Genomic DNA, 23,212 nt, shown 5'->3' with positions numbered 1-23,212 from the left:
ACAGAATGGGTCCAACCAGCCACATATAATCACCTCCTGTAAGAAGTCATGCCACACAAAGGAAAGGCTACAGTGTCTCCAGGGGAGCTCCAGCTACCCTGGAAACTCCTGCTCAATAGCTCTCACCTCCTGTGTGCCTGGTGGGAGAGGGGGTAAGAAAACAACAGGGAGAGAACCACACAGCCAGGATTTTAGTAATGGAAGATCATAGGGGTCATTGAGCCTCATAACCTTTTTTTGTGTGTTGAAGCCTGCCCTGAGAATCTACTAAAAGGTATGGATGGAACTGTCCTCACAAAAACACGCACATGTGCAATTTCAAAGTCACAGAGTCCCTAGGTCCCACCATGCACAGGTGGGAAGTCCCTAAGTTTTTGCTAGGAGGGACACTGAAGCCCAGGGAGGGAGTGTGGCACTTGTCCTGAGTCCCCTGGGTTAATCTGCAACAGTGCTTGAGGGTATGGACATGTCAGAGGCTCAGAGTCTGGTGGCACCCCCCCCTTTACACACACAGCTGGGGGATTGTTTCCTGGGAGAGTTGGCCTTGAGGGGGTGGTGTGGGCAAGTCCAATCCGGTTCTTGTCAGCTGGTGCCCCAGGGTGGGGGTTGGGGGGATGAGGCTGGGATAAAGCCTCCCCAGCCCCAAGAGCCTGGCTCTCCTGGCTGCCTTGAACAGGCTGCCCACCTGGCTGCAAGAGTTAGCAGTGTGGCGCAGAGACCAGCACTGCTCCCCTGCAACCCTTCCGCAGCATCACATCCCTCAAGCCAGGCCTCACTCCCCCCAGAGGAGGCCAGGCAGGGACACCATGCTGCTGCCTGCCCTCCTCTATGGGGTGTTGTGGGCACTGGCTTATGGGTAAGCAGCCCACCCTGTATCCCTCCCATTAAGATCTTCCTGCTGCTGCCCTCTGCCCGGAGACCCTCAGGGCACCAGCCCCCTCCCCACCCCACCCCCAGCCCCCGCCCTGGGCTGCTCTCTCCACCTTGTGGTTTCAGTAACTCCTGGAAGTTCATTCTTATGGATGGGAGTGGGGTCCCAAGTGACAGGGCTTCTGGGAGGCCAAGGGACAGCTGTGGTTCCCCCTTCTTGGCCAGGCGGTGGTGTGAGTGGACAGAGACAATCCATGTGGAAGAGGAAGTAGCCCCTCGCCAGGAGGACCTGGTGCCCTGCACCAGTCTCTACCATTACAATCGCCTGGGCTGGCGGCCGGCCCTGCCCTGGAGTGGCCGTGCAGGGCTCACGGGGCCACCAGTGCCTGGACTCTGTCCCATCTACAAGTGAGTGAGGGTCAGAGCCTGCACTGTCTACCAGGAAGGAAGGGATGACAGCCGGACATCCTGAGACGGGGAGGGCTGGGGAGGCCCTGGCAGAAGCAGGCATTTGGGAAGCAGGTCGTGGGTGGGCCCAGAGAAGGGTGGAGAGTGCAAGCTTGGAGTGGGTGGATGAGTGAGCACCAACAGCAGGCTAAGCCGCAAGTGGCACCGGGTCTGCTCCCTCTGCCAGCCCCCTAGACATCTTCCCAATGTCCTTCTCAATTTGCATGTGAGAACATTAAGGCCAAGAGGGGAAAATTGCGAGATAAGGCTCCTCACAGAATAGATGGCCAGACTAAATGTCCCAGGCCCTTTCCTGTGGTGAGGCTGGACTGGGCACTAACACTTCTCCCCGTGTCCTCCTTCTCCGTGGGTGCAGGCCCCCAGAAACCCGGCCTGCCACGTGGAACCGGACAGTGAGGGCATGCTGCCCAGGCTGGGGCGGCACCCACTGCACTGAGGGTAAGTGCCTGAGCAGGTTGGGGTGAGCGGTACCTTCTGGGGGCTCCTGGGCAGGAGAGGGAAACCCACATCTATAGTTTAGGAGCGGTGCAGGCTGCCTGAGGAAGGGAGCAGGCCAGGCTGAAAGTCCCAGCTGCCCCCATACATACTGTCTGATTCCTCTCCATTCTCTCTTCTGCCCACCACAGCTCTCGCCAAAGCCGGCCCTGCCAGCCACTGCTTTGCCACCTGGCATTGCCAGCTGCTGGCAGGCTCAGTTAATGCTTCAGCAGGCAGCCTGGAGGAGTGCTGCTCCCAGCCCTGGGGACACAGCTGGTGGAACGGCAGCTCCCAGGCCTGCCTCAGCTGTTCCAGCCAGCGCCTCCCAGGTGGGTCCACAGACCCTGGCATTCACCACCCCCATGGAGGTGTTGAGCTCTGGGTCTTGTTCAGGGCCCTGGCTGCTCCTCTTCCCGCCACAGTGACTGTGCCCTGCCCTCCTGCCTCCTGCTCTGCTGGGAGCCCTGTGTCCTGTGCCTGAGCAGAGGCTTACTAGTGGTGTGTCTTGCCAGGCAACACCTCTTCCCCGGCCCTCCTGCAGCCCCTGGCAGGGGCCGTGGGCCAGCTCTGGAGCCAGCGCCAGCGTCCCTCAGCCACCTGTGCCACCTGGTCTGGCTTCCACTACCGTACCTTTGATGGGCGCCACTACCACTTCCTGGGCCGCTGCACCTACCTGCTGGCAGGCGTGGCTGATTCCACCTGGGCTGTCCACCTGCGGCCTGGGGGCCACTGTCCCCAGCCTAGGAACTGTCAGTCGGTGAGGTGCAGGAGCCGGGGATGGCCCCAGGGAAGGGCAGCACAGGAGAGGTGAGCCACTGATCCCTTTGCACTCTGCGTCCTCCCAGGTTCGTGTGGCAATGGGCCCTGAGGAGGTGCTGGTCCAGGCTGGCCACGTCTCTGTGAATGGGCAGCTGGTCCCCAAGGGGGAGTCTCGGCTGCTCCACGGTGAGGGCATGGTGGGGCAAGAGACTGACTGCCCAGGGTCTTACTGGCCCCTCTTCGTCAGGCTGCCCACCTTCTGGGCAGGTTCAGAAGAGCAGCTGAAGTCAGCTTACAACCCAGCCTCTGCCTCCTCTCCCCCAACACTGCTGGTGGAAGGGGTCTGGAAATGAGAAACCGCCTTCCCTGCCCCATTAACTCCCTCAGAGTGCAGCCTTGGGCAAGTCCCTCAGCTTAACTGCCCCAACATCAGGGGAGCATCAAGCCTCAGTTTCCCCATGGGCCTTGGAAGTGTATGATGAGGAAGCACTCTGGGGCTAATCGAGGGGAGGCTCTCCTGCTGGAAGCTTTGTCCTGGCTGGGATCCCAGGGGCGAGGTGGGGGTGGGCTTCCATGTCCTGTGTGTATGTGCACACGCATGTATGTGTGTGGGTGTATGGGAGATAAAGTGCAGAGCTCTCTGGAGTTGTGAGATTTCTTCCCTGCTCCTGTCCTTCTCTGAGCTGCTCGAGCCCTGCTGTAGAGGTGGGAGGGGTGAGGAGAGTGGCCACAGGAAACCAAGTGACCCCCTCCCCCTGCCCAGGGTTGAGCCTGCAGTGGCAGGGGGACTGGCTGGTGCTGTCAGGGGGCCTGGGAGTCGTTGTGCGGCTGGACAGGTCCAGTGCAGTCTCCATCTCGGTGGACCATGAGCTCTGGGGACTGACACAGGGCCTCTGTGGTCTCTATAATGGCCGGCCTGAGGGTAAGTGGAGATGCAGCTGGGTAGTGGGTACAGGAGGGAGGGAGACACAGGAGACCTCAGGTCCCACACCCCTACCTCACCTGTCCTCAGATGACTTTGTGGAACCGGGCGGGGAACTGGCCATGTTAGCTGCCACCTTTGGGAATTCCTGGAGGCTCCCTGACTCTGAGGTGAGACTGCCCTCCTGGGGCCCTGTCCCCACCTGCCTGCCCTCTCCTGGCTTCTCAGCCCCGGCCACTGCTCCTACTCCTCCCAGCCTTTGTTCTGTCTTCATCTCTGGTCTGTTCCCAGGATGGGATGGGCTGTCTCCCAGAGCTGGGCCCTGGAGTCCCACAGGGAGCCCAGCTACCTGCTGTAAGCTGACTGTGGGGGCATGCATCTGCCCCCCTGGCCCAGTAGCTGCTCATGGAACCTCTTTCCTCTCCCCACTGGGGCTTGCCACCCTGCCGCTGTCCATAGCCCCAGGATGGGCACTGCAGTAGGACCTTGAACTGGATACAAGGGCAGTGGTCACCTTCTGGGTGTCCTGGTTAATGTCCCTCACCACTGCCATCTGGCTTGCCTCTGTTTGTCACCAGCCTGGGTGTCTGGATGCAGTGGAGGTGGCCCAGGGCTGTGAGGGCCTCCTGGGGGACACAGGGGCAGGAGTTGAACCAGGCCGACTGCGAGCAGAAGCCCAGGACGTGTGCCACCAACTGCTGGACAGTCCATTCCGGCAGTGCCATGCCCAGGTATGGGTAGTGATAGGGATGGTATCTGGCTCCGAGGGGTTAGTGCTACAGAGGTGCCAGTTAGGTAAACTGGTCCTGCCACTAGATTGCTTTGGGCCATTATTCTAGCCAGGTCCCTCTCTGCCCTCAGCTCTGTCTCTGGGGTATGCAATGTCTCATATACAGGATCTCAGAGCAATTTTCCAGTACTCGTTCTGTTTGTTTATCAATCTGGGGATAACAGAAGCAGAGGTGGCAGGTACTGGCAAGAAGGCACTTATGGGCTGAGGGGCTGTCCATTCTTGGCAGGTTCCCCCAGATGAATACCACGAGGCCTGCCTCGTTGCCTACTGTGCAGGGGCGATGGCAGGCAGCAGTCGGGAGGAGCTACGGCAGACCGTGTGCACCACCTTCACCATCTACGCCCAGACCTGTGCCAAGCAGCGTGTCCACGTGCACTGGCGGAAGCCTGGCTTCTGTGGTACTGACTGGGCCTCCTGCCCTGCAGAACTGACCAATGGCCTTCCTCTGCCACCTCCCAGGGCCTCCCACCTCCTCGGGGCCAGGTCTGGCAGAGGACTACAGCCCCTCTTCTGTGCCCACAGAGCGCCTGTGCCCTGGGGGCCAGCTCTACTCGGACTGCGTCTCCTCCTGCCCACGCAGCTGCTCAGCAGTGGGTGAGGCCGAGGAGCCGTCCTGCCGAGAAGAGTGTGTGAGCGGCTGTGAGTGCCCGGCCGGCCTCTTCTGGGATGGCGCCCTCTGTGTGCCCGTTGCCCGATGCCCCTGCTACCACCGGCGCCAGCGCTATGCCCCTGGTGACACTGTGCACCAGCTGTGTAACCCATGGTGGGTCTCCAGGCCTTGCTGAGGGTGGTGGCTGTGTGGTTCTCTCTGATTCCCACTTTTATGCTGTATCTGCAGCCTGCCTCCCCCAAATAGCGAGCCTGCTCCCGGGCCTCCCGCACAGATTTGCCACCTCTCCTGGCATGATGGGTGGTCCTGCTGACACCTGGCTAGTGCCCTCTACCCCTTCTAGGAATGGTGGGGGGAGAAAAGGTACTGGGATGCTGGGGAAGGAAGTCCTCTCCAGCTCAGCTGATGCCACATGACTCTGTGCCCACAGCGTGTGCCGGGATGGCCTCTGGCACTGTGCCCAGGCCCGGTGCCCTGCTGAGTGTGCAGTGGGCGGGGACGGCCACTACCTCACGTTTGATGGGCGGAGCTTCTCCTTCCGAGGCAGCCAGGGTTGCCGCTACAACTTGGTGCAGGTGGGCAGAGGACAAGCTCCCGGAAGGGGTAGGGGGGTCTTGCTAGAGCTGGGGCCTGCCTAGGGGGTATCCTGGTGACTGCAAGGAAAGCATTAAAGAAATCAACAAAGCTCACAGCCATGCAAGGAAAAGCTGAGTGAGACCCACTGTTGTGGGGAGATGGCTCTGCAGTCCCAGGGCCTACATTCGGTTTCCCACCTGCTCCTTAGGCGCCCCAGGAGAGTCTCCCTGTCCTCACTACCCCAGCCCAGGGCCTCAAAAGCAAACTGTCCCCATAGTCCCCTCTCACACATGGGACAGGCTGGGTTCATCACGGGCCACTTCAGGCAAGACAGCCACAGGGAATGTGAAGTGCTCCTTCCCACTCCAGCCCACTCCCAAAAAAGTCAGGTCACTTCCCGGGCTCAGGTGCAGGCCCTGTTCTGTTCAGCCCATTGGAGTCTCATCAGTCATCTCTCCACCTAACTACTGGGTCATTCCCGCTGCTTTACAAGCAGCATGGTGTCCTCAGGTGACTGGTGGCCACCCTCCTGACACAGCACACACAGCCAAGGATGCACATGCATATATATGCACACACACACACACACACACACACACCCCAGCCCTTGGCCGGGGCCGGGCCTCACCTACCCCCGGCTGTACTGAAGGTATTCTGTAGAGAAGGTTCACAGAGGCCTCCCCAGAGAACCTGAGGCTCTGCCCCTGCCCCCCAGGACTACACGAAGGGGCAGCTGCGGATCACGCTGGAGCACGGGGCCTGCGACTCTGGCAGCTGCCTCCACGCCCTCTCTGTCTCTCTGGGAGATACCCACGTCCAGCTCAGGGATTCAGGTAGCCTCAGCCCCGCCTCCTCAGGCCACTCACCAGGCTTTGTCCCCTCTCCTCCCACCACTTGGAGGCCAAGACTGTCCCCTGCCTCAACTTCCGCCAGTCTTCCAGATCTGAAGCAGACACTGTCCTGGGAAAATTTTCTAAGGCATCTTCTGACCTGTCTTTGGGGGGAAAAGAAAGCCATACGGTGAGGAGAGTCCGGGAGGCCTGGCGGTGTGACTAGGCCTGGCAGGCCCTCTCAGCACTGTGCTCCATACCTCCCCCTCCCCCTTTCTCTCTGCATCTCTGTTTATTCATGGCTTTCTCACATGCTGACCTCAAAGAGAAAGGGACAGGCAAAAATGGATGCTGGAGGAAGCGGGGGGGGGGGGGCTCAAGTAGGACAGGTGACGTCCAGAGGTCATTCTATTTGAGGCCCTGACACCGGCCCTCCCACTTCCCCCCAAGGTCCTTCCCTCCTTGCAGCCCCCTACTCACACCTGCTGCCCCAACTGCCCTCATCAGGCTCCTTGTTCCAGGAGCTGTCCTGGTTGATGGTGAGGATGTGCACTTGCCCTGGACTGGTGCTAGAGGGCTCAGCATCTTCCACGCCTCCTCTACCTTCCTGCTGCTGCGCTGGCCAGGGGCCCGACTCCTCTGGGGGCTATCTGACCCGGCAGCCTACATCACCTTGGACCCTCGGCTTGCCCATCAGGTGTGCCAGGGTGGTGGGTGAGTGGATGGGCCAGGCCACAGTGGGACTGGATGTGACTGTCCCCTGTGCACTCCTGTGGCCCAGGTGCAGGGCCTGTGTGGCACCTTCACCTGGAACCAGTGGGATGACTTCCTGACACCGGCAGGGGACGTGGAGACCAGCGTTGCTGCCTTCACTAGCAAGTTCCAGGTGCTGGGCAAGGAAAGCTGCCCCCCAGGGGACAATGCCCCCCTCTCTCCTTGCAGCATCCACTCCCAGCACCACACTTTTGCAGAGGCAGCCTGTGCCATCCTGCAAGGCTCAACCTTCCAGGTAGCCAGCTTGGGCTCCTTCCTCTCCTGTAAGATGGGAAAACACCTGCTCTACCCTCCTTCTGGGCTTTGGGGAGGATTAAGGGAGACAGACGGCCTTAACCACAGAGCTGCTGAAAGGGAGGGCACAGTGGGGACTTGAGGGGATGGGGCTATCCGTGGGGGAGGAGCTGACCCACTTCCTGTCTCCCTCCCAGGAGTGCCACAGGCTGGTGGACAGGGAGCCATTCCGGCTGCGCTGCCTGGCAGCCGTGTGTGGCTGTGCCGCCGGCAGGGACTGCCTGTGCCCAGTGCTTTCTGCCTATGCGCGCCGCTGTGCCCAGGAGGGGGCCCCGCCTCTCTGGAGGAATGAAACCCTCTGCCGTGAGTCCCTGGGCCCAGCCAGACCCAGCTCGTTTCCCAGCCTCCTTTTAGGAGTAGCTGGGGAGAACCTCTGAACTTGAGGGTTTTGCTGGACTTATTATTCCCCTGGGGGAGGCACAGGAGGTGTAGTCAGAGCTGGCATTGGCTGTGCCCCTGACCCGCATGTATCCCTGTGCCCAGCTGTGCTGTGTCCTGGAGGCCAGGAGTACCAGGAGTGTGCTCCGGTGTGTGGTCTGCACTGTGGACAGCCAGAAGACTGCGGGGAGCTGGGTGGCTGTGTGGCTGGTTGTAACTGCCCCCCAGGGCTGCTGTGGGACCCCGAGGGCCAGTGTGTGCCCCCCAGCCTTTGCTCCTGCCAGCTTGGAGCCCGCCGCTATGCACCTGGCAGTGCCATCACAAAGGACTGCAACCACTGGTGAGGGTGGCAGCCTCTGAGGCAAAGGCAGCACCTAGTGTGACACAGAGGAGCTTCTGAGAGAGTGGGCTGGGCTGTGTCTGGGACGGGGTGGGGGCTGGGGCACTAGGGTCCAGAAAGCTCTTTCATGTATACTTTCTCAGAATAATCTAGTGAAGTAGGAAGCAGAAGGATTGATCCCACTTTGCAGATCAGAAAACAGGCTCAGATGGGTTTGACAGCTTGTTAATGAGAAAGAAAAGCGGGTTTGGGGCCAGTATCCAAGGCTTGGTGGGTGAGGGTGAGGCTCTGGTGGAACCTGTCTCCTACCCAGGCTGAGAGATAGGGCTCAATGTTTTGGCCCAGAGACTGGCCCAGCTGGGGAAGCAGGGGCGCCAGTGTTTGTCCCCAGCATGGTCATTTGGCTTTTGGGAGGTGAGCTGCTCAGGTCTCTGGTGTCAGGACTTTGCCCTCAACATTGGAGGATACAGACACCTGGGTCCCCAGTGTCAGGGCCCTGAGACTCTCACCAGGTCAGATCGGGGCATGGCTCTTACTCCCTTCCTCCCATCCGCTGGCAGTGTCTGCCAGGACAGGGGTCTCTGGAACTGCACAGCTCACCGCTGCCCCCCACAGCAGACATTCTGCCCCCGGGAGCTTGTCTACGCCCCTGGTGCCTGCCTCCTCACCTGCGACAGCCCCAGCGCCAACCTCTCCTGCCCCACAGGTGGCACTGACAGCTGTGTCTGTCCCCCAGGCACCGTGCTGCTGGTGAGGCTGGGAAGGGGCTACATGGGGCAGTGGGGTGGTCTTCCCAAAGCCAGGGTACTGTCTGTTCCCCCTAGCTGCCCCAAAGGGTAGGCAGAGCCATTAGGCAGCTCTCTGCAGTGCCCCTTGTCCCTGCCCTCTGCCCAGGAGGAGCGCTGTGTGCCTCCTGACCTCTGTCCCTGCCGTCACAGTGGGCGGTGGTACCCACCCAATGCCACCATCCAGGAAGACTGCAATGTTTGGTATGTCCAGCCCCCAGGACCTGGAACTCTTTGACTCCATGACCCCAAGCTCCCTCCACTAGAAGAGGGTGGTGGTGGCAGGTGGGATAGGAAGTCCAGGCTGGCATGGATGATGGGAACCCTCCAAGCTCCCTCCACAACTGAAGGCCCCACTGGGGTTCTTTGGAACCCAGGCCAGCTGCATGCCCCATGCACAGCTGCCAGGGCCCCCACAGTGACTCTGTATCCCACCCCCAACCCTGTCTGCAGTGTGTGCCTGGACCGGCAGTGGCACTGCACAAAGCATCAGTGCAGTGGTTGGTGCCAGGCATCCGGCGCCCCCCACTATGTGACCTTTGATGGACTGGCCCTCACCTTCCCTGGGGCCTGTGAGTACCTGCTGGTGCGAGAGGCCCGCGGCCACTTCAGTGTCTCTGCCCAGAACCTTCCCTGCGGGGCCAGTGGCCTCACCTGCACCAAGGCACTGGCTGTGCATCTGGAGACCACTGTCGTGCACCTGCTCAGAGGTGGGTGCACTGCCTGTGGAGAGGTGGGGTGCACTAGCCTGGCATCACAGCTCCCCAGGGCTCCCTGTAATCCCCTCACAGCCACCTCCCTGGGCCTGGTGCTTCTCCTCATGGTTGGGACCTGTAGCTCTGGGAGAGTACCTGAATTCAAGACACAGAGGAGTTGAATGCCTTGCCAGGGACATGTAGGTAGAGAACACAAGAAGCATGCATGGCAAGGCCATTTACGCCAGGCTGGGCCTGAATGTGTCTGTTCCTCCACAGGCCGGGCGGTGATGGTGAATGGGGTGAGCATTACACCCCCCAAGGTCTACACAGGCCCTGGGCTGAGCCTGCGCCAAGCTGGCCTCTTCCTGCTGCTGACAACCCGCCTGGGCCTCACCCTGCTCTGGGATGGAGGTCAGCTCCCTGCCCACCTGATCTGCACTCGGTCTTAGCACCAAGGGGCTGGACTCTGCCAAACCCTCCCTCCCACTGCCTGATGGTCCCTCTTCCTGACCCACGTAGCTCCAAAGTCAAGGCTGAGCACCCCTCGCCCACCCAGGGCAGATTCCCAGACTGACCACCCCTCTCCTAGCCTCTGCTCCATTCCCCTAGCCCAGCTGCCGCCCCTAACTCTCAGACCAAGCGGGTCAGTTTCCAAATGATGTTTGCATAATTCTATTGTTCTTTATCCTGAAAGCAATATCACTTCGGCAAAGCAACATTTAGAAAACACTAAGTTTTAGAGAGAAGAAATGCAAATAAATCTCATAACATCCCATCACCCAGACACAGGCAGTTGGCGGTTTAGAAATAGAACTGTGACTGGGAAACTGAGGGAAGCCCAAATAACCCTCCTACGGACTTGGCTCAGCACAGTGGTGCTGTCCCCAAGCTTGCAGTCACTGAGAGCTGCGGCAGTGGGAGATCTCACTGTCCATCCTGGAGCCCAGTTCTTCATCCAGAATCTGGCCAGATGGAGAATATTCCTACTTACTCCCCAGCCTGGCTCCAATTAGAAAAAGAAAATGGCACTGCTACTTCTCACCCCCACCCCCACCCCCACCCCAAATGTAGGTCTGTTTATGTATCACCATCAATCACTCCCCCAAGAAAGAGGGCACCAGCACCTCCTGTTGGTGGGGGTGGGGACCATGACCATGCAGGAGGGTACCCACACACCTTGGGTCTTGTCTCCCCACCGAGGCCCTGGTGAGGGCCCCAGGGTCATTTGTCCATGATGCTGCTGCCAGGCACCCGGGTCCTGGTGCAGCTCTCTCCCCAGTTCCGTGGCCGAGTGGCTGGGTTGTGTGGAGACTTTGACGGAGATGCCAGTAATGACCTGCGGAGCCGCCAGGGAGTCCTGGAGCCCACAGCTGAGCTAGCTGCCCACTCCTGGCGCCTCAGTCCCCTCTGTCCTGAGCCAGGAGACCTGCCGCACCCCTGCACTGTGAGCCCAGCAGGAAAGGGAGAAGGGAGGTGGGGGTTCCGGAGCCTGGGGCCAAGGAGGGCTTCCGGCTGGCCAGGCGCTGTATACAAGTGCATCTGTGCCTACAGGTGAACGCCCACCGGGCCGGCTGGGCTCGGGCCCGCTGCGGGGTGATGCTGCAGCCACTTTTTGCCCAGTGCCACTCCACAGTGGCCCCACAGCAGCACTACGAGTGGTGTGTTTACGATGCCTGCGGGTGAGGAGCGGCCGGCCTGCTGAGGGGTGAAGGTTGGGGGGACCAGGTTCTGAGGGTGCTGAGCTGAGTGCTCCCTCCCACAGCTGCGATTCGGGAGGTGACTGTGAGTGCCTCTGCTCTGCCATCGCCACCTACGCAGACGAGTGTGCCCGGCACGGCCACCATGTGCGCTGGCGCAGCCAGGAGCTGTGCCGTGAGTGTACCTGCCCTCCCACCCGCCCCACGCTCAGCCAGCCAGCCTTTCAGGTGCTCAAGGGCAAACACGGCTTGAGTGCTCACTGTGGGCCAGGTGCTTTTCTAGATGAACAAAGTAGATACCCATGGCTGCCACACAGAGCCGACATGTTCCAAAGTGCCTGAGGGAAGTCTCCATGTGTCCTGTGTACTCCATGGGTGTCACATTCGGCTAGCTCATCCAGTACCATTGCAAACTAGTACCTTTGCAGCTTGGCGAACCAAGCCTCTCTCCTCTCTACCCAGCCCTGCAGTGTGAAGGCGGACAGGTGTATGAGGCCTGTGGGCCCACATGTCCCCCAACCTGCCATGACCACCAGTCTGTGCCTGAGTGGCACTGCCGGGCAGTTGCCTGCGTGGAGGGCTGCTTCTGCCCCGAGGGGACCCTGCTGCATGGTGTGTAGAGGCAGAACGGGCGGAGGGGAGGGGGCACTGGGACTGGGAAAGGGCCACGAGGCCATGGGGGGCAGGGCAGGGCCAGGAGCACTGTGCCACTTTCTCCCGGAGCCCTGCTGTCTGTGCTCTCAGGAGGAAGCTGCGTGGAGCCGGCTGCCTGCCCCTGTGAGTGGGGGGGCAGCTCCTTCCCACCAGGGACTGTGCTGCAGAAGGACTGCGGGAACTGGTGAGCGTGGTGGGCTGGGGGGTGCTTAGAGGAGCCTTGCCGGTGCTGATCCCGGGGCTCTGTGTGCTCAGTACGTGCCAGGAAAGCCAGTGGCACTGTGGCAGTGATGGTACCCACTGTGAGGAGCTGGTGCCTGGCTGTGCAGAGGGAGAGGCCCCATGCCGGGAGAGCGGGCACTGTGTGCCCCATGAGTGGCTTTGTGACAACCAGGATGACTGTGGCGATGGTTCAGACGAAGATGGTGAGTGTCCTCGCCTGTGTGTGGCAATGACAGGGACGGGAAACTGGGTTTACTAGGGCTGCAGCAGGTGCCCCCAGAGTGGCTTCCCCCTGCTGCCCCACTGTTCCCACTGCCGGAGCTACGACTTGTAAGGGCTGAGGTGTGGGTAGGGTGTTTGCTCCTGCTGGGGCTGGGGCTTCTCTAGGATCTTTCAACAGTGTCTTGAGCCTGTTCACTTGCCCTACGCCAGGCTGTGCCACCCCAGGCTGTGGTGAGGGGCAGATGTCCTGCAGCTCTGGCCACTGCCTGCCCCTGGCCCTGCTCTGTGATGGGCAGGATGATTGTGGAGATGGCACGGATGAGCAAGGCTGCCCGTGCCCACCAGACTCGTTGGCCTGTGCTGATGGGCACTGCCTGCCCCCCGCCCTGCTGTGCGATGGGCACCCTGACTGCCCAGATGCTGCTGATGAACAGTCCTGTCTGGGTGAGTTGCCCCACCCTGCACTCCTGCCCACCAGGCACCCCTCACACACACATACACACACACGGCCCAACTCCACATGAGCCCATCCTTGTTTGGCCAGGTTCCCCCTATGTGTTCCCAGCACTGAGAGTCAGGACAGTGGTTGTTGGAACAGCTCCTCCCTTCTGGTTGCAGGGCAGGTGGACTGCGTGCCTGGGGAGGTGTTCTGTGCTGATGGTACCTGTGTGCGGGCCTTCCAGCTCTGTGACGGAGCCTGGGACTGCCCTGATGGCGCGGATGAGGGGCCTGGGCATTGCCCCCTGCCCTCTCTGCCGGTGCCCCCCGCTGGCACCTTGCCTGGCCCATCCACTGGCTCTGTGGACACTGCACCAAGTCCCTCCGCCAGCAGCGGCGCTGGTGAGTCTCCAGCGGGGACTGGTGTGAGAAGGTTGGCTGGGGCTGGCCAAGAGAGGGAGGGTGGGAGAGGGCTTTGGCTGCGGCGCTCTGCGGTGAGACGCAGCCGGCAGACTTCCAGACCTGGAAGGGAGGAGAGGGCTTCTTAGGGGGATTGAAGGAGCCCAGCCCTTACTTCCAAGCCGTTAAGGCCTCCCTGAGCGAAAAGGGAGTGTAGTGGAAGTTCCTGGGCCAAGGAGGTAGCAAAATGCAGGAGGGGTCTGACCTCGGGGAGGGGCTGGAGGTGGAGTAAGGGGCGGGGGCCAGGGCGGACCTGCAGCGCGGAGGAGGGGCCTGCGGCGGCGGTCGCAACGCGAGACACGCCCAGGGCGGTGGAGCCGGTTGTGCGTCGCCCAGGGTGTCACCGGGTGCCCGCCGCAGCGCCTCCCTGCGGCCCCTGGGAGTTCCTGTGCGGCAGCGGCGAGTGCACACCGCGGGGCTGGCGCTGCGACGCCGAGGAGGACTGCACCGACGGCAGTGACGAGCGCGGCTGCGGCCGGCCCTGTGAGCCGCACCACGTGCCCTGCGCCAGCGGCCCGCACTGCGTGGCCCCGGGGCAGTTCTGCGACGGCGTGCGGCAGTGCCCCGACGGCTCCGACGAGGCTCCCGACGCCTGCGGTGAGCGCCCTGCGCGCGCCTCTCCCCGCGTGCGCACGGTCCCCCGCCAACGCCCCCTGCCGCCCCCAGGGGGCGCAGCTAGAGAATGATGGAGGTGCGGGGGCATCTGAATAATCCGTGCCGCTTTCCTCACTCCTCTGCTCTTTTGCAAGAAACTTTCTATTTAAAACTTTTCTGCCCCCTCACCCAGCCCTGGGGAGAGAATTTAGTCTTGGCCCACAGCTAGGCAAGAAGGGTCAAAATGGAGTGGGTCTCTGTGGAGGGCTTCTCTGTCCCAAGCTTCTCCCCGCCACACCTGAGTGGAGCACTCCGTGTCCCCTGCAAATCAGTCCTACAGGTGCTGGCCACCCCTCCCCAGGCCTGCCTGCCCCTCCTTCAGCGTCCTGTGAGCCTGATACCGCCCCCTGTTGGCTCTGCTCCTACCTGCCCCTTCCCAGTGCCAGCTCCTCTTCCCCAAGGGGCCAGGAGGGGCAGCAGGCCAAGTCCAGTGGTATCCACAGGCTCCACCCAGCTGCCGCCCTGCCCCGGCCTCTTCCCCTGCGGCTTGGCTCCCTGGCTATGCCTGAAGCCAGAGCAGCTCTGTGACGGGAGCCCTGACTGTCCCCAGGGTGACGACGAGCTGGGCTGTGGTACGGACACTTTGTTCCCACGATGGGGGTGGGGGGGGTATGGTTGTGTGGGCCAGGAAGAGAGCCCTCCCCCCCCATGACTGTTTTCACTCTTCTTCCCCAGAGAGGCTTCCAGCCCCAGGAGGCCCCAACAGGACAGGGGACCCCTGCCCAGAATACACCTGCCCAAATGGCGTCTGCATTGGTTTCCAGCTGGTGAGGTTGGGGAACGGGGTGGAGAAGGCAGAGACATTGTGCCCCCCGCCCCAGTATAGCGGGAGCCCTGAGCGACCCTCACCCTGCTCCCCAGGTGTGTGATGGGCAGCCCGACTGCACGTTGGCAGGGGAGGCAGGGCCCTCCCCAGAAGAACAGGGTTGCGGGGCCTGGAGCCCCTGGAGCCCGTGGAGCCCGTGCAGCCAGACCTGCGGGCCTGGGGTGCAGGGCCGGAGCCGCCGCTGCTCCCCACCCAGTGTTCCAGTGCTGCAGTACTGCCCAGGCCCCGAGCACCAGTCTCAGGCCTGCTTCACTGTGGCCTGCCCAGGTGAGTGGCCTGGGCCATGAGGGAGGGGCAGAGGGCAGTGGGGCCGGTGCAGTGGAGGTGTGAGGAAGGCCACTGGGCCCGCCTCGAAGCTTCCTGCCCTTCCCCTTCCCAGTGGACGGTGAGTGGAGCTCCTGGTCACCCTGGTCTGTGTGCTCTGACCCATGCCAAGGGACTGTGACACGGCAGCGCCAGTGCCACCCGCCCCAGAATGGAGGCCAGGCCTGTGCCTTGCTGCCTGGAGGCCCTCACAGCACCCGCCAAACTAGTGAGTAGAAGGGAGGAGGGCCTCAGGTGGGGCACAGGTGGGCCCTGCTGCAGGGGGGAGGTTTGCCTCTGCTGCAGGCCCACCCGCCCTGACCTCTGACCTCTGCTTCGTCTCAGAGCCCTGCTCCCAGGACGGCTGCCCCAATGCCACCTGCTTGGGGGAGCTAGTGTTCTGGCCCTGTGCCCCCTGCCCTCTGACCTGTGATGACATCTCTGTCCAGGCCAGGTGCCCACCTGACCATTCCTGCAGCAGCCCAGGTACGGGAACTCTAGGCCCAGGGTCAGGCTCTGTATCTGTGAATGGAAGCCTCACCCTGGGCCTTCCTAGGCTGCTGGTGCCCAGAAGGGCAGGTGCTGGGCAGCGAGGGACGGTGTGTGTGGCCTCGGCAGTGTCCCTGCCTGGTGGATGGTGCCCGCTACTGGCCGGGGCAGCACATCAAGACCAACTGCCGACTCTGTGTCTGCCAAGATGGGAGGCCGCGACGTTGCCGGCCCAACCCAGACTGTGCAGGTGGGGCCTTGCTTTGCCTTCCCTGGGCTCCCTGTCCCATCCCTGGGCCACCCAGCCCCTCTTCCTGGCCTGACTCTTGCCCTGCACCCCTAGTGAGCTGTGGCTGGTCATCTTGGTCCCCCTGGGCCGAGTGCCTGGGCCCTTGCGGGAGCCAGAGCATCCAATGGTCCTTCCGGAGTCCCAACAACCCCCGCCTCGTGGGCCAAGGTCACCAATGCCGTGGCATCCACCGCAAGGCCCGCAGGTGCTGTGCCCCACCCCAGGGACCCATCTTCACCCCCACCTCCTCCTCAGGCAGCTTCCTGTGTGGCCCTTCACATGCCAGCAGCTCTGCATCCATCACAGACTCCCAGTTAGGACCCCGGCCCTGTGGACCCCCATGTCTAAACCCCAGTACTCCCAGCATCTTTGGGGATCCCCAGTCCTCTCCTATTTCAGTTTTCTTCCCCTTAGATCCAAAAGCAGGGTAGACAAAGTCTACAAATGCTGCTTGATAAATCCAGCGCAGGAGTGGGACCTTGGGCCTCTGGAGGTGCCTGGCTGAGGCTCACAGGGTCCCCACTGGGCTGGCACAAATTGTCTCCCTCCTTTTGTAGGCCACTTGCAGTTTTCAGGTGCAGGGGTTGGGTGGGGGATAGGGTGACCAGATATCCCCACTCGTCCTGAGTCCCAGGAATCTCCATACATAGTCCCAGTAAACCAGAGGATTGGTCACCCTGGGGCCCCCTCACAGGCCAGTGCCAACCCTCCCTCCCTAGGTGCCAGACGGAGCCGTGTGAGGGCTGTGAGCAGAGGGGCCAGGCCCACCGTGTTGGGGAGCGCTGGCGTGGGGGCCCCTGCCTTGTGTGCCAGTGTCTACACAACCACACTGCACACTGCTCCCCCTACTGCCCACTGGGCAGCTGCCCCGAGGTGAGGTGTCTGGGAGTGGGGTGGGCAGAGGCTGGGCTCGGAGGAGGTGGACAGGTGCCTGACTTCCATGCCCTGCAGGGCTGGGTCCTAGTGGAAGGTGTGGGAGAAGCGTGTTGTCACTGTGCCCTGCCTGGTGAGTGGGTCTGGGGTGTGGCAGGGCAGCCCTAAGGGCAGGGGAATGTGGCAGGGGTTCTTGGAGAGAGCCGAGGATGGTGGCATGGAGCAGGGGGTCAGGGGGCCAGCCAGACACCCAGCCTCAGGATGATGGGAAACCTGGTGCTAGACCCTGGAGAGGGAATGAGCCCTCTGGGGCTTGTCCCTGTGCGCTCTCTCTCTCTCTCTCCTTGCCTCCCCTGTCCCATTGGGGCATTCTGCTTCTCCACCCTTGAGGGTGCCCCCCTCTCTCCAGGCCAGGCATGCTTGCTTCCCTGTCTCCTGCAGAGCAGCCAAGATACAGGTGGGCTTTATCTTGCTAAGATGCTTTTTCAAGAGCATCTTTACTTGGAAATGAGTTGCAAATGAAATAGGAAAGGAGCGAAGGTTCAAAAATGGGTGTAACTTATGGGTCCAACTTCCTTATCCTAAAAGTGCACCCACAGGTTGCTGAGGTTAGGATGGAGTTGGCATGGACAGTTGTACAGGTTGTTCACTGCACAGGTTAGCTGGCGAGGAGTAACTGGACTCTAGCCTGCAAAACTGGACCTGAATAGAAACACACAAATATGCCCCATTTATGACAGCAGCCTGGCTGTCTTGGTCCAAAAATGGCTTAAGATTGGCAATTTTGTTCCACATTCTCTATTCAGTAGAGGTGACAACCTACAATTCACATCAAGGAGAGGAGGTAGGGCTTTTCCAGTTAGGAGGTTGTTCCCGGGAAGCAGGGAACAAGAAAGCAGGGAGAAGCCTGGAGTGTTGGGCTGAGGACTGGTGTGAGCCTCTCTTGGGCTCTGCCTCCTGACCCTTGAGTGTTGTCAACAGGAGAAAACCACACAGTGTCTCCAGTGGCCACTCCTGCCCAAGCTGCAGAGCCCAGTCCCCAGATTGGACCCCGTCTGACCACCTACATCCTGCCTTCACTGGGTGGTAAGAGCTGCGTGCCTTCAGGATGGGTGTCGAGAGGGGACATGTTGCCCAACCTGGAAGGGGGCCCAGGACCCCTGGCATCCCATGCAGTGGAGGACATCCTAAGAGTGTGGGAGTCACCCCATCTGAAGTGGCCTCCCCTGATTCTGCCATCTTAGGACCAACCTCTGGTCCTGGGCTAAGCTCAGCTGGCTGAGCCTTTCAGATTTGCTGGCTCTACTTGGCTTCCTAACATGCGGGACAGCCCCTGCCAGCCCCTGTCCTTCCTCCCCAGCTCCGTCCTCCCCTCCCCAGCTCCGTCCTCCCCTCCCCAGCTCCGTCCTCCCTGCCCAGCTCCGTCCTCCCCCTCCCCAGCTCCGTCCTCCCCTCCCCAGCTCCGTCCTCTCCTCCCCAGCTCCGTCCTCCCCTGCCCAGCTCTGTCCTCCCCTCCCCAGCTCCGTCCTCCCCTGCCCAGCTCCGTCCTCCCTCCCTAGCTCCGTCCTCCCCTCCCCAGCTCAGTTCTCCCTGCCCAGCTCCGTCCTCTCCTCCCCAGCTCCGTCCTCCCCTCCCCAGCTCCGTCCTCCCATCCCCAGCCTCTGTCCTTTCTGTGTCCAGACCCCTGCTACGCTCCCCTGCACCTGCCCCAGCTGCCCGAGGAGGGTCTACACGCATTGCCCCAGAAGCTGGAGCACCTCCTGGTGGCTCCCACCAAGGTTCCCCGCCCTCAGGCATGGAGCCCGGGAGAGCACTACCTGCAGCTGGACCTGCTGCAGCCCCGAAACCTAACTGGTGAGCAGGGAGTCTGAGGTGGACAGAGGAGGTGTGAAAGGACAGTGATGGGGGCTGGGGTGAGGTGGGGCAGGGGTGCCTCCCTCAGCTCTGGTCCTTGCCCTGGCCCTGGCCTCTCCCCAGGCATCATCGTGCAGGGCGCTCGTCCCTCCAGTGCTTACGCCACCAGCTTCTCCCTCCAGTTCAGCAGTGATGGTCTGCACTGGCATGACTATCATGACATCATGCCGGGCACCCTGCCTCCACCCAAGGTACCACCCATGGGCCCTTGTGCCAGTAACCCACCATGCCACTTTGTCATTGTCCCCAAGCTCCTTTCAGTCTCCCCAAGGAGCAGGCCCTACACCTGTTGCTTGTCGGACACCTGTAAGTAGCAGGGACTGTGCTCTGTGGAGCAGAGGACCCCGGGGCCGCTGTTAAGTGGACTTGAGAAACCACTGAAGTGGCTCAGGGCAGGCATGCAAAATTCTACAGCTGGGGGTAGAAGGGAGCTGTCAAATTCACTGACAACTCCAGGGAGTGCAGACCCACTTGGGTCCCCGTGGAGCAGCCTGGGCCATGCCCTGCCCTCCTGGTGTGCATCCTCCCTGGGGAGACAAAGCCTGTGAAGTGCTTGGTCACCCTCACTGTCAGGAGCACCTGCTCTGTGCCAGGTGCCAGGCCGAGCTGTGGTGCCACAGCAGTGAGCACCCCCTGGCCTCTGCTCTTAGAGCCCTGCTTGCTCAGTGGAAGGAGCTTCAGCCAGGACCCACGTGGCAACTGCAGGAAGACTCATGGAACCCTGCCTTGAAGGCTGTGGGACGTGGACAGGGCAGAGAGAAGGGGCCTCCAGCAGAGCCATGGTCAGCAGGTGCTCTCTGCTGCAGCTTGTCCCTGGAAGTCAGGGTGGCGAGGCCCCCGAGGTGTGGACATTTGGCCAGATGGTGCAGGCGAGGTACATCCGCGTGTGGCCCGGTGATGTCCCCCGCAACAACGTTCAGCACAGCGTCTTCCTGCGGGCTGAGCTGCTGGGCTGTGAGACAGGTACAGGCTGGGCTGCAGAGGAGGGAGCGGGAGTGGGATAACAGGAGCCTTCAGCAACACCCCACCCCCACCCCCACCCCTGCAGTGTCCCCGCCAGTGTCCCCATGCCCAGGCGCCAGGCACCGCTGTGAGAATGGTGAGTGTGTCCCAACGGGAGGTGTGTGCGATGGTGTTGCAGACTGCACAGACAGCTCTGATGAGGAAGGCTGCTGGCCTCTGCCTGCAGGCACTGGCAGGTATGGTGTGGCCCCTGCCCAGTTGCACCCTGCCTAGACGTGGACCCAGCAGGGGGAGGTGCCCTGTGCTGCCTGGGCATCAGTGGTCTCAATATGGCTGCTGCACCAGCAGCCGCAGCCATCACCTGGAACTGGTTGGAAATGCAGGTTCTTAGGCCCCACACAGCCCTGCAGGATGGAACCCATGGATGTGTTTTGCAACCCCCCTGCTGATTCTAACACGAGCTTGAGTAAAGAGCCACTGTTGGGAGCCCTGCCTTTGTGCTTTGTGCCTTGCCTGAATGCTCCACCCTGGCCCAGAGACCCCCAACCTCCCGATTGGGTAGGGGGTGTCTCTGAGGCTGCGAGAGCCCCTCTGGTGGTTTGTCTTCCCAGAGTCCATTCCACAGCCAAGACCCCAGCCCTCTCCATGCAGTCAGGACAGCTGTCACACCCCCAGCCCGGGGAGGTGAGTGGGAAGCTGTGGGGCCGGCACCAGGGCACAGCCTGGACCTCATTGGCTCTCAGGGCCTGGCCCTGCCCTGTCGTCTTCTCCAACCTCAGTGGTGTCTCCTCCCTCTGTATTCCCTGGTGCTGCTCTGTGTCAGGCCTGGGAGCCTCAGGCTAGCCAGAGCTGGGTGGCGGGCAGGGGTGGAGGGGTGGACAGAAGTGCAGGGATGCGTGGGGCAGAGCACTGCCCTAGGGGCCAGAGAGGCCAGCTCCAGGGCACCTGCTCTCAGACTGGGACAAGAACTGTGCCTGGGGATGCCAGAGGTTGGGGGAGGTGTCCCAGGGAGAAGAGGGGGCAGGGCCTTTCCCACAAAGGATCAGAGTGTGTGTGTGTGTATGTGTGTGTTTGGACAGAGATGTCTGGGAAACAAGAGCTAATGTGGATTACACTGATGAGCCAGTGACACTAGTGCCCCAGAACCCGTGAGGGTGGTAGGCAGGCCCTGAGGGGGCCCAGTGCAGAGATGAGAACCCACCTCACTTGCAGGAGAATCAGCTCCATCCTCAGCGCTGCCCTGGGCCACGGAGGAGACACAGAGAAAATGGGGAGGGGGCACAGTGGGACTGTGGGTGACTGAGCTGCATCCGCCGTGGGAATGAGAGGGTGGTGCTGGATGGGCCTGCAGTGCACCGGGTGCCTGAGCCCTCTCCCTCCCTCCGCAGAGACTGGCAGAGACTGGACTCTGGCCTGCCCAGCAGGGGTCACTCATGCCTCCTACAGGTATCTGCACAAACTCCAGGTCTCCTCTTACAGCCTTCCAGAGCAAACGGTAGTTATCTCTCAGAGGCTTCCAACACGGAGCACCTTGGCCGCAGCTAGGTCCTGCCGTGTGCACCTTCCTGGATTCCAGGGTGTGACAGGGAGGCTCCTGCGGCTGGCCCCTAGCATGGACTCCCTCTGCTCGCCCACTCACCCGGCCGGGTCCCCCTTTCTGAAGTGCTTACTGGCACAGAGTCTCCAAGTGGGCATGGGTGTGGGCAAGATCACCAAGTTAGCCTGTCCCCAACCAGGACAAGGAAGGTGTCCCCTACCTGGCCATGTGCCAGCCTCCCCAGACTACCTGTTATTCACCTGTGCCGCAACCCAGGGAAAGGCAGCCAGGGAGGAGAGTGAGGCATGGGCTGTGGGAGACATTGGGCAGCCCCACAACACGTGTCTGGCTTCAGTTTCCCCATCCATGAGACAAGGGAGTGTCCTAGGCACCCTGTACCTGCCTTCCCTGTGGGTTTGAATGGAAGTTGTTCAGAAGCTTGGCTGAACAACTGTTTTTATTTCAATTGATTTATTTTCATTTTATTTGAAAGAGGTCAGTGGGGAGGTAGGAGCGGGCAGGAGAAATCTCCCACCTGTGGCTTCACTCTCTAGATGCCTGCAACAACCAGGGTAGCAAGCCAGGAGCCTGGACCTCAATCCGGGTCTTCCATGTATGTGGCAAGGACCCAAGTACTTGAAGCACTACCCGCTGCCTCCCACAGTGCATGTTAGTGGGAAGCTGGAATCGGCAGTGAACCCAGACTGGAGTCCAGGCACTTGGATGTGGGATGTGGGCGTTCCCAGCAGCATCTGACCCCTGAGCCAGACTCAGGAGCTGGACCATGTTTCTGTGTCTTTGGTGAGGAGCAGAGAAAGCAGCCATCCTCAGGTCCATAGCAGGTCGACCCACGGGACAGTCTGCTCTGGCTCTGAACGTGAAGGCTGCCTCTGAAGGTGAAATGAGATTGCCAGAAAATGAGATTTCAATGTCCTTTTCACTGTGGCTGCCAGGAAGCTCAACACTAGGTTTTTCAATTATACAGCAAATCTCTGGCGGGGTTAATCTTTCTGTTTCTCAGTAAGCATCTTTTATAGTGACCTTGCCATTTATGTCTTTTAGAGACTTAAGTATAAACCTCAGATCAAAACTGGGCTTTCCACTGCCTTCAGTTAGAACCCTCCTGGTGCTACCCTTTTTGGGCTGAGGATTCTCAGAAGGTGGGGTGTGGCCTGTGGTAGCTGTCATTGCACCCCTGCAGGATCCTGGGGTCCCCCTGAGGGCCTGGGTCACTCCCTGTCACAGGAAGGTGAGCTGTGCACACCTCCCCCGCCTCTCTCCTCCACCCACAGAGAAGACAGTGAGTCCGGTCCCAGCCCCCGAGGCTCCTCATCCAGGTTCTGGGGAATCTGAGCCAACCGTGACCACCGCCCCCACATCCCAGTCGCGACCCAGAATGGCTGCTGTGACCATGCTCCCCCTACGCCCGGTGCCTCCAGGGACCCTGGCTGGTGAGATTGCGTACCCTGCCAGTGTCCAAAGCCTGGGTGAGCCTGACTTCCCTGGGGGGTTGGCTGCTTTTCTCAAAGCCATTTTGGTGGAACCAAGCCTCGATCCCAGCCTCCTGATCCAATTTACTCCTCGAGGCAGAGAGGGGGCTCTCTAGATGCCAAGAGCAGGGAGGTTGAGGACCTCTGGGACATGACAGGAGGGATGGGGCAGGTGGGACCCTGGTCAGCTGGCTCTGATGGTGCCCGCAGGCCAGAGCGTCACCCCGGCGCCCTTCCCACTCGTGCGGTGCAGCCCTGGCCAGATGCCCTGTGAGGTCCTGGGCTGTGTGGAGCCCAAGCAGCTGTGTGATGGGACGGAGGATTGCCTCGATGGCTCTGACGAGAGGCGCTGTGGTGAGTGTGGGACCCGCAGGCTCCCTGACAGTCAGTCTGTGCCATCCTGTTCAGTTTGGGGAAGCCCCGTCCTCTGTTTCTAGCTCATAAGGGAAGGATCTCGCAGGGGCTTGGGGCAGCAGGGAGTGGAGAGAAACTGAAAGGGTAAAAATGAGTATGTGTGTCTTTGGGGATGGGACAGGTCTTCTGTCTTCTGTGTGACCTGAGGAAACTCACCTGCCCATTAATCCATTCACCCATTGTCTGTCCATCCA

General features: G+C 61.2%; 1 protein-coding gene across 1 annotated transcript in view; it reads left to right on the top strand.

The window, feature by feature from the left end:
• Nucleotides 1–728: 728 nt before the first annotated feature.
• Nucleotides 729–23,212, top strand: part of SSPOP (SCO-spondin) — a 50,955-nt gene continuing 28,471 nt past the window's right edge. The window contains exons 1-46 of the mRNA XM_070076852.1: nt 729–1,278; nt 1,694–1,776; nt 1,965–2,144; nt 2,328–2,572; nt 2,661–2,760; nt 3,338–3,496; nt 3,587–3,666; nt 4,075–4,227; nt 4,516–4,687; nt 4,812–5,052; nt 5,330–5,474; nt 6,191–6,308; nt 6,827–7,002; nt 7,087–7,314; nt 7,511–7,676; nt 7,857–8,091; nt 8,652–8,841; nt 8,986–9,080; nt 9,330–9,586; nt 9,851–9,985; nt 10,822–11,018; nt 11,126–11,253; nt 11,337–11,446; nt 11,734–11,883; nt 12,016–12,109; nt 12,181–12,350; nt 12,580–12,813; nt 12,988–13,209; nt 13,627–13,863; nt 14,596–14,687; nt 14,782–15,013; nt 15,126–15,278; nt 15,395–15,535; nt 15,606–15,788; nt 15,882–16,032; nt 16,547–16,700; nt 16,779–16,833; nt 17,682–17,786; nt 18,381–18,554; nt 18,678–18,805; nt 19,421–19,577; nt 19,663–19,813; nt 20,189–20,261; nt 20,966–21,023; nt 22,407–22,565; nt 22,815–22,958. Of these exons, the coding sequence (XP_069932953.1) occupies nt 1,019–1,278; nt 1,694–1,776; nt 1,965–2,144; nt 2,328–2,572; nt 2,661–2,760; nt 3,338–3,496; nt 3,587–3,666; nt 4,075–4,227; nt 4,516–4,687; nt 4,812–5,052; nt 5,330–5,474; nt 6,191–6,308; nt 6,827–7,002; nt 7,087–7,314; nt 7,511–7,676; nt 7,857–8,091; nt 8,652–8,841; nt 8,986–9,080; nt 9,330–9,586; nt 9,851–9,985; nt 10,822–11,018; nt 11,126–11,253; nt 11,337–11,446; nt 11,734–11,883; nt 12,016–12,109; nt 12,181–12,350; nt 12,580–12,813; nt 12,988–13,209; nt 13,627–13,863; nt 14,596–14,687; nt 14,782–15,013; nt 15,126–15,278; nt 15,395–15,535; nt 15,606–15,788; nt 15,882–16,032; nt 16,547–16,700; nt 16,779–16,833; nt 17,682–17,786; nt 18,381–18,554; nt 18,678–18,805; nt 19,421–19,577; nt 19,663–19,813; nt 20,189–20,261; nt 20,966–21,023; nt 22,407–22,565; nt 22,815–22,958 (7,270 nt within the window). The 5' untranslated portion in view covers nt 729–1,018. The remainder of the gene's footprint in view (nt 1,279–1,693; nt 1,777–1,964; nt 2,145–2,327; nt 2,573–2,660; nt 2,761–3,337; nt 3,497–3,586; nt 3,667–4,074; nt 4,228–4,515; nt 4,688–4,811; nt 5,053–5,329; nt 5,475–6,190; nt 6,309–6,826; nt 7,003–7,086; nt 7,315–7,510; nt 7,677–7,856; nt 8,092–8,651; nt 8,842–8,985; nt 9,081–9,329; nt 9,587–9,850; nt 9,986–10,821; nt 11,019–11,125; nt 11,254–11,336; nt 11,447–11,733; nt 11,884–12,015; nt 12,110–12,180; nt 12,351–12,579; nt 12,814–12,987; nt 13,210–13,626; nt 13,864–14,595; nt 14,688–14,781; nt 15,014–15,125; nt 15,279–15,394; nt 15,536–15,605; nt 15,789–15,881; nt 16,033–16,546; nt 16,701–16,778; nt 16,834–17,681; nt 17,787–18,380; nt 18,555–18,677; nt 18,806–19,420; nt 19,578–19,662; nt 19,814–20,188; nt 20,262–20,965; nt 21,024–22,406; nt 22,566–22,814; nt 22,959–23,212) is intronic.

This window comes from Oryctolagus cuniculus, chromosome 7, assembly GCF_964237555.1.
Source record: "Oryctolagus cuniculus chromosome 7, mOryCun1.1, whole genome shotgun sequence".
NCBI classification, from domain to species: domain Eukaryota; kingdom Metazoa; phylum Chordata; class Mammalia; order Lagomorpha; family Leporidae; genus Oryctolagus; species Oryctolagus cuniculus.
The sequence above is the reverse complement of the archived record's forward strand: the minus strand, read 5'-3'. Positions and strand labels throughout refer to the sequence as shown.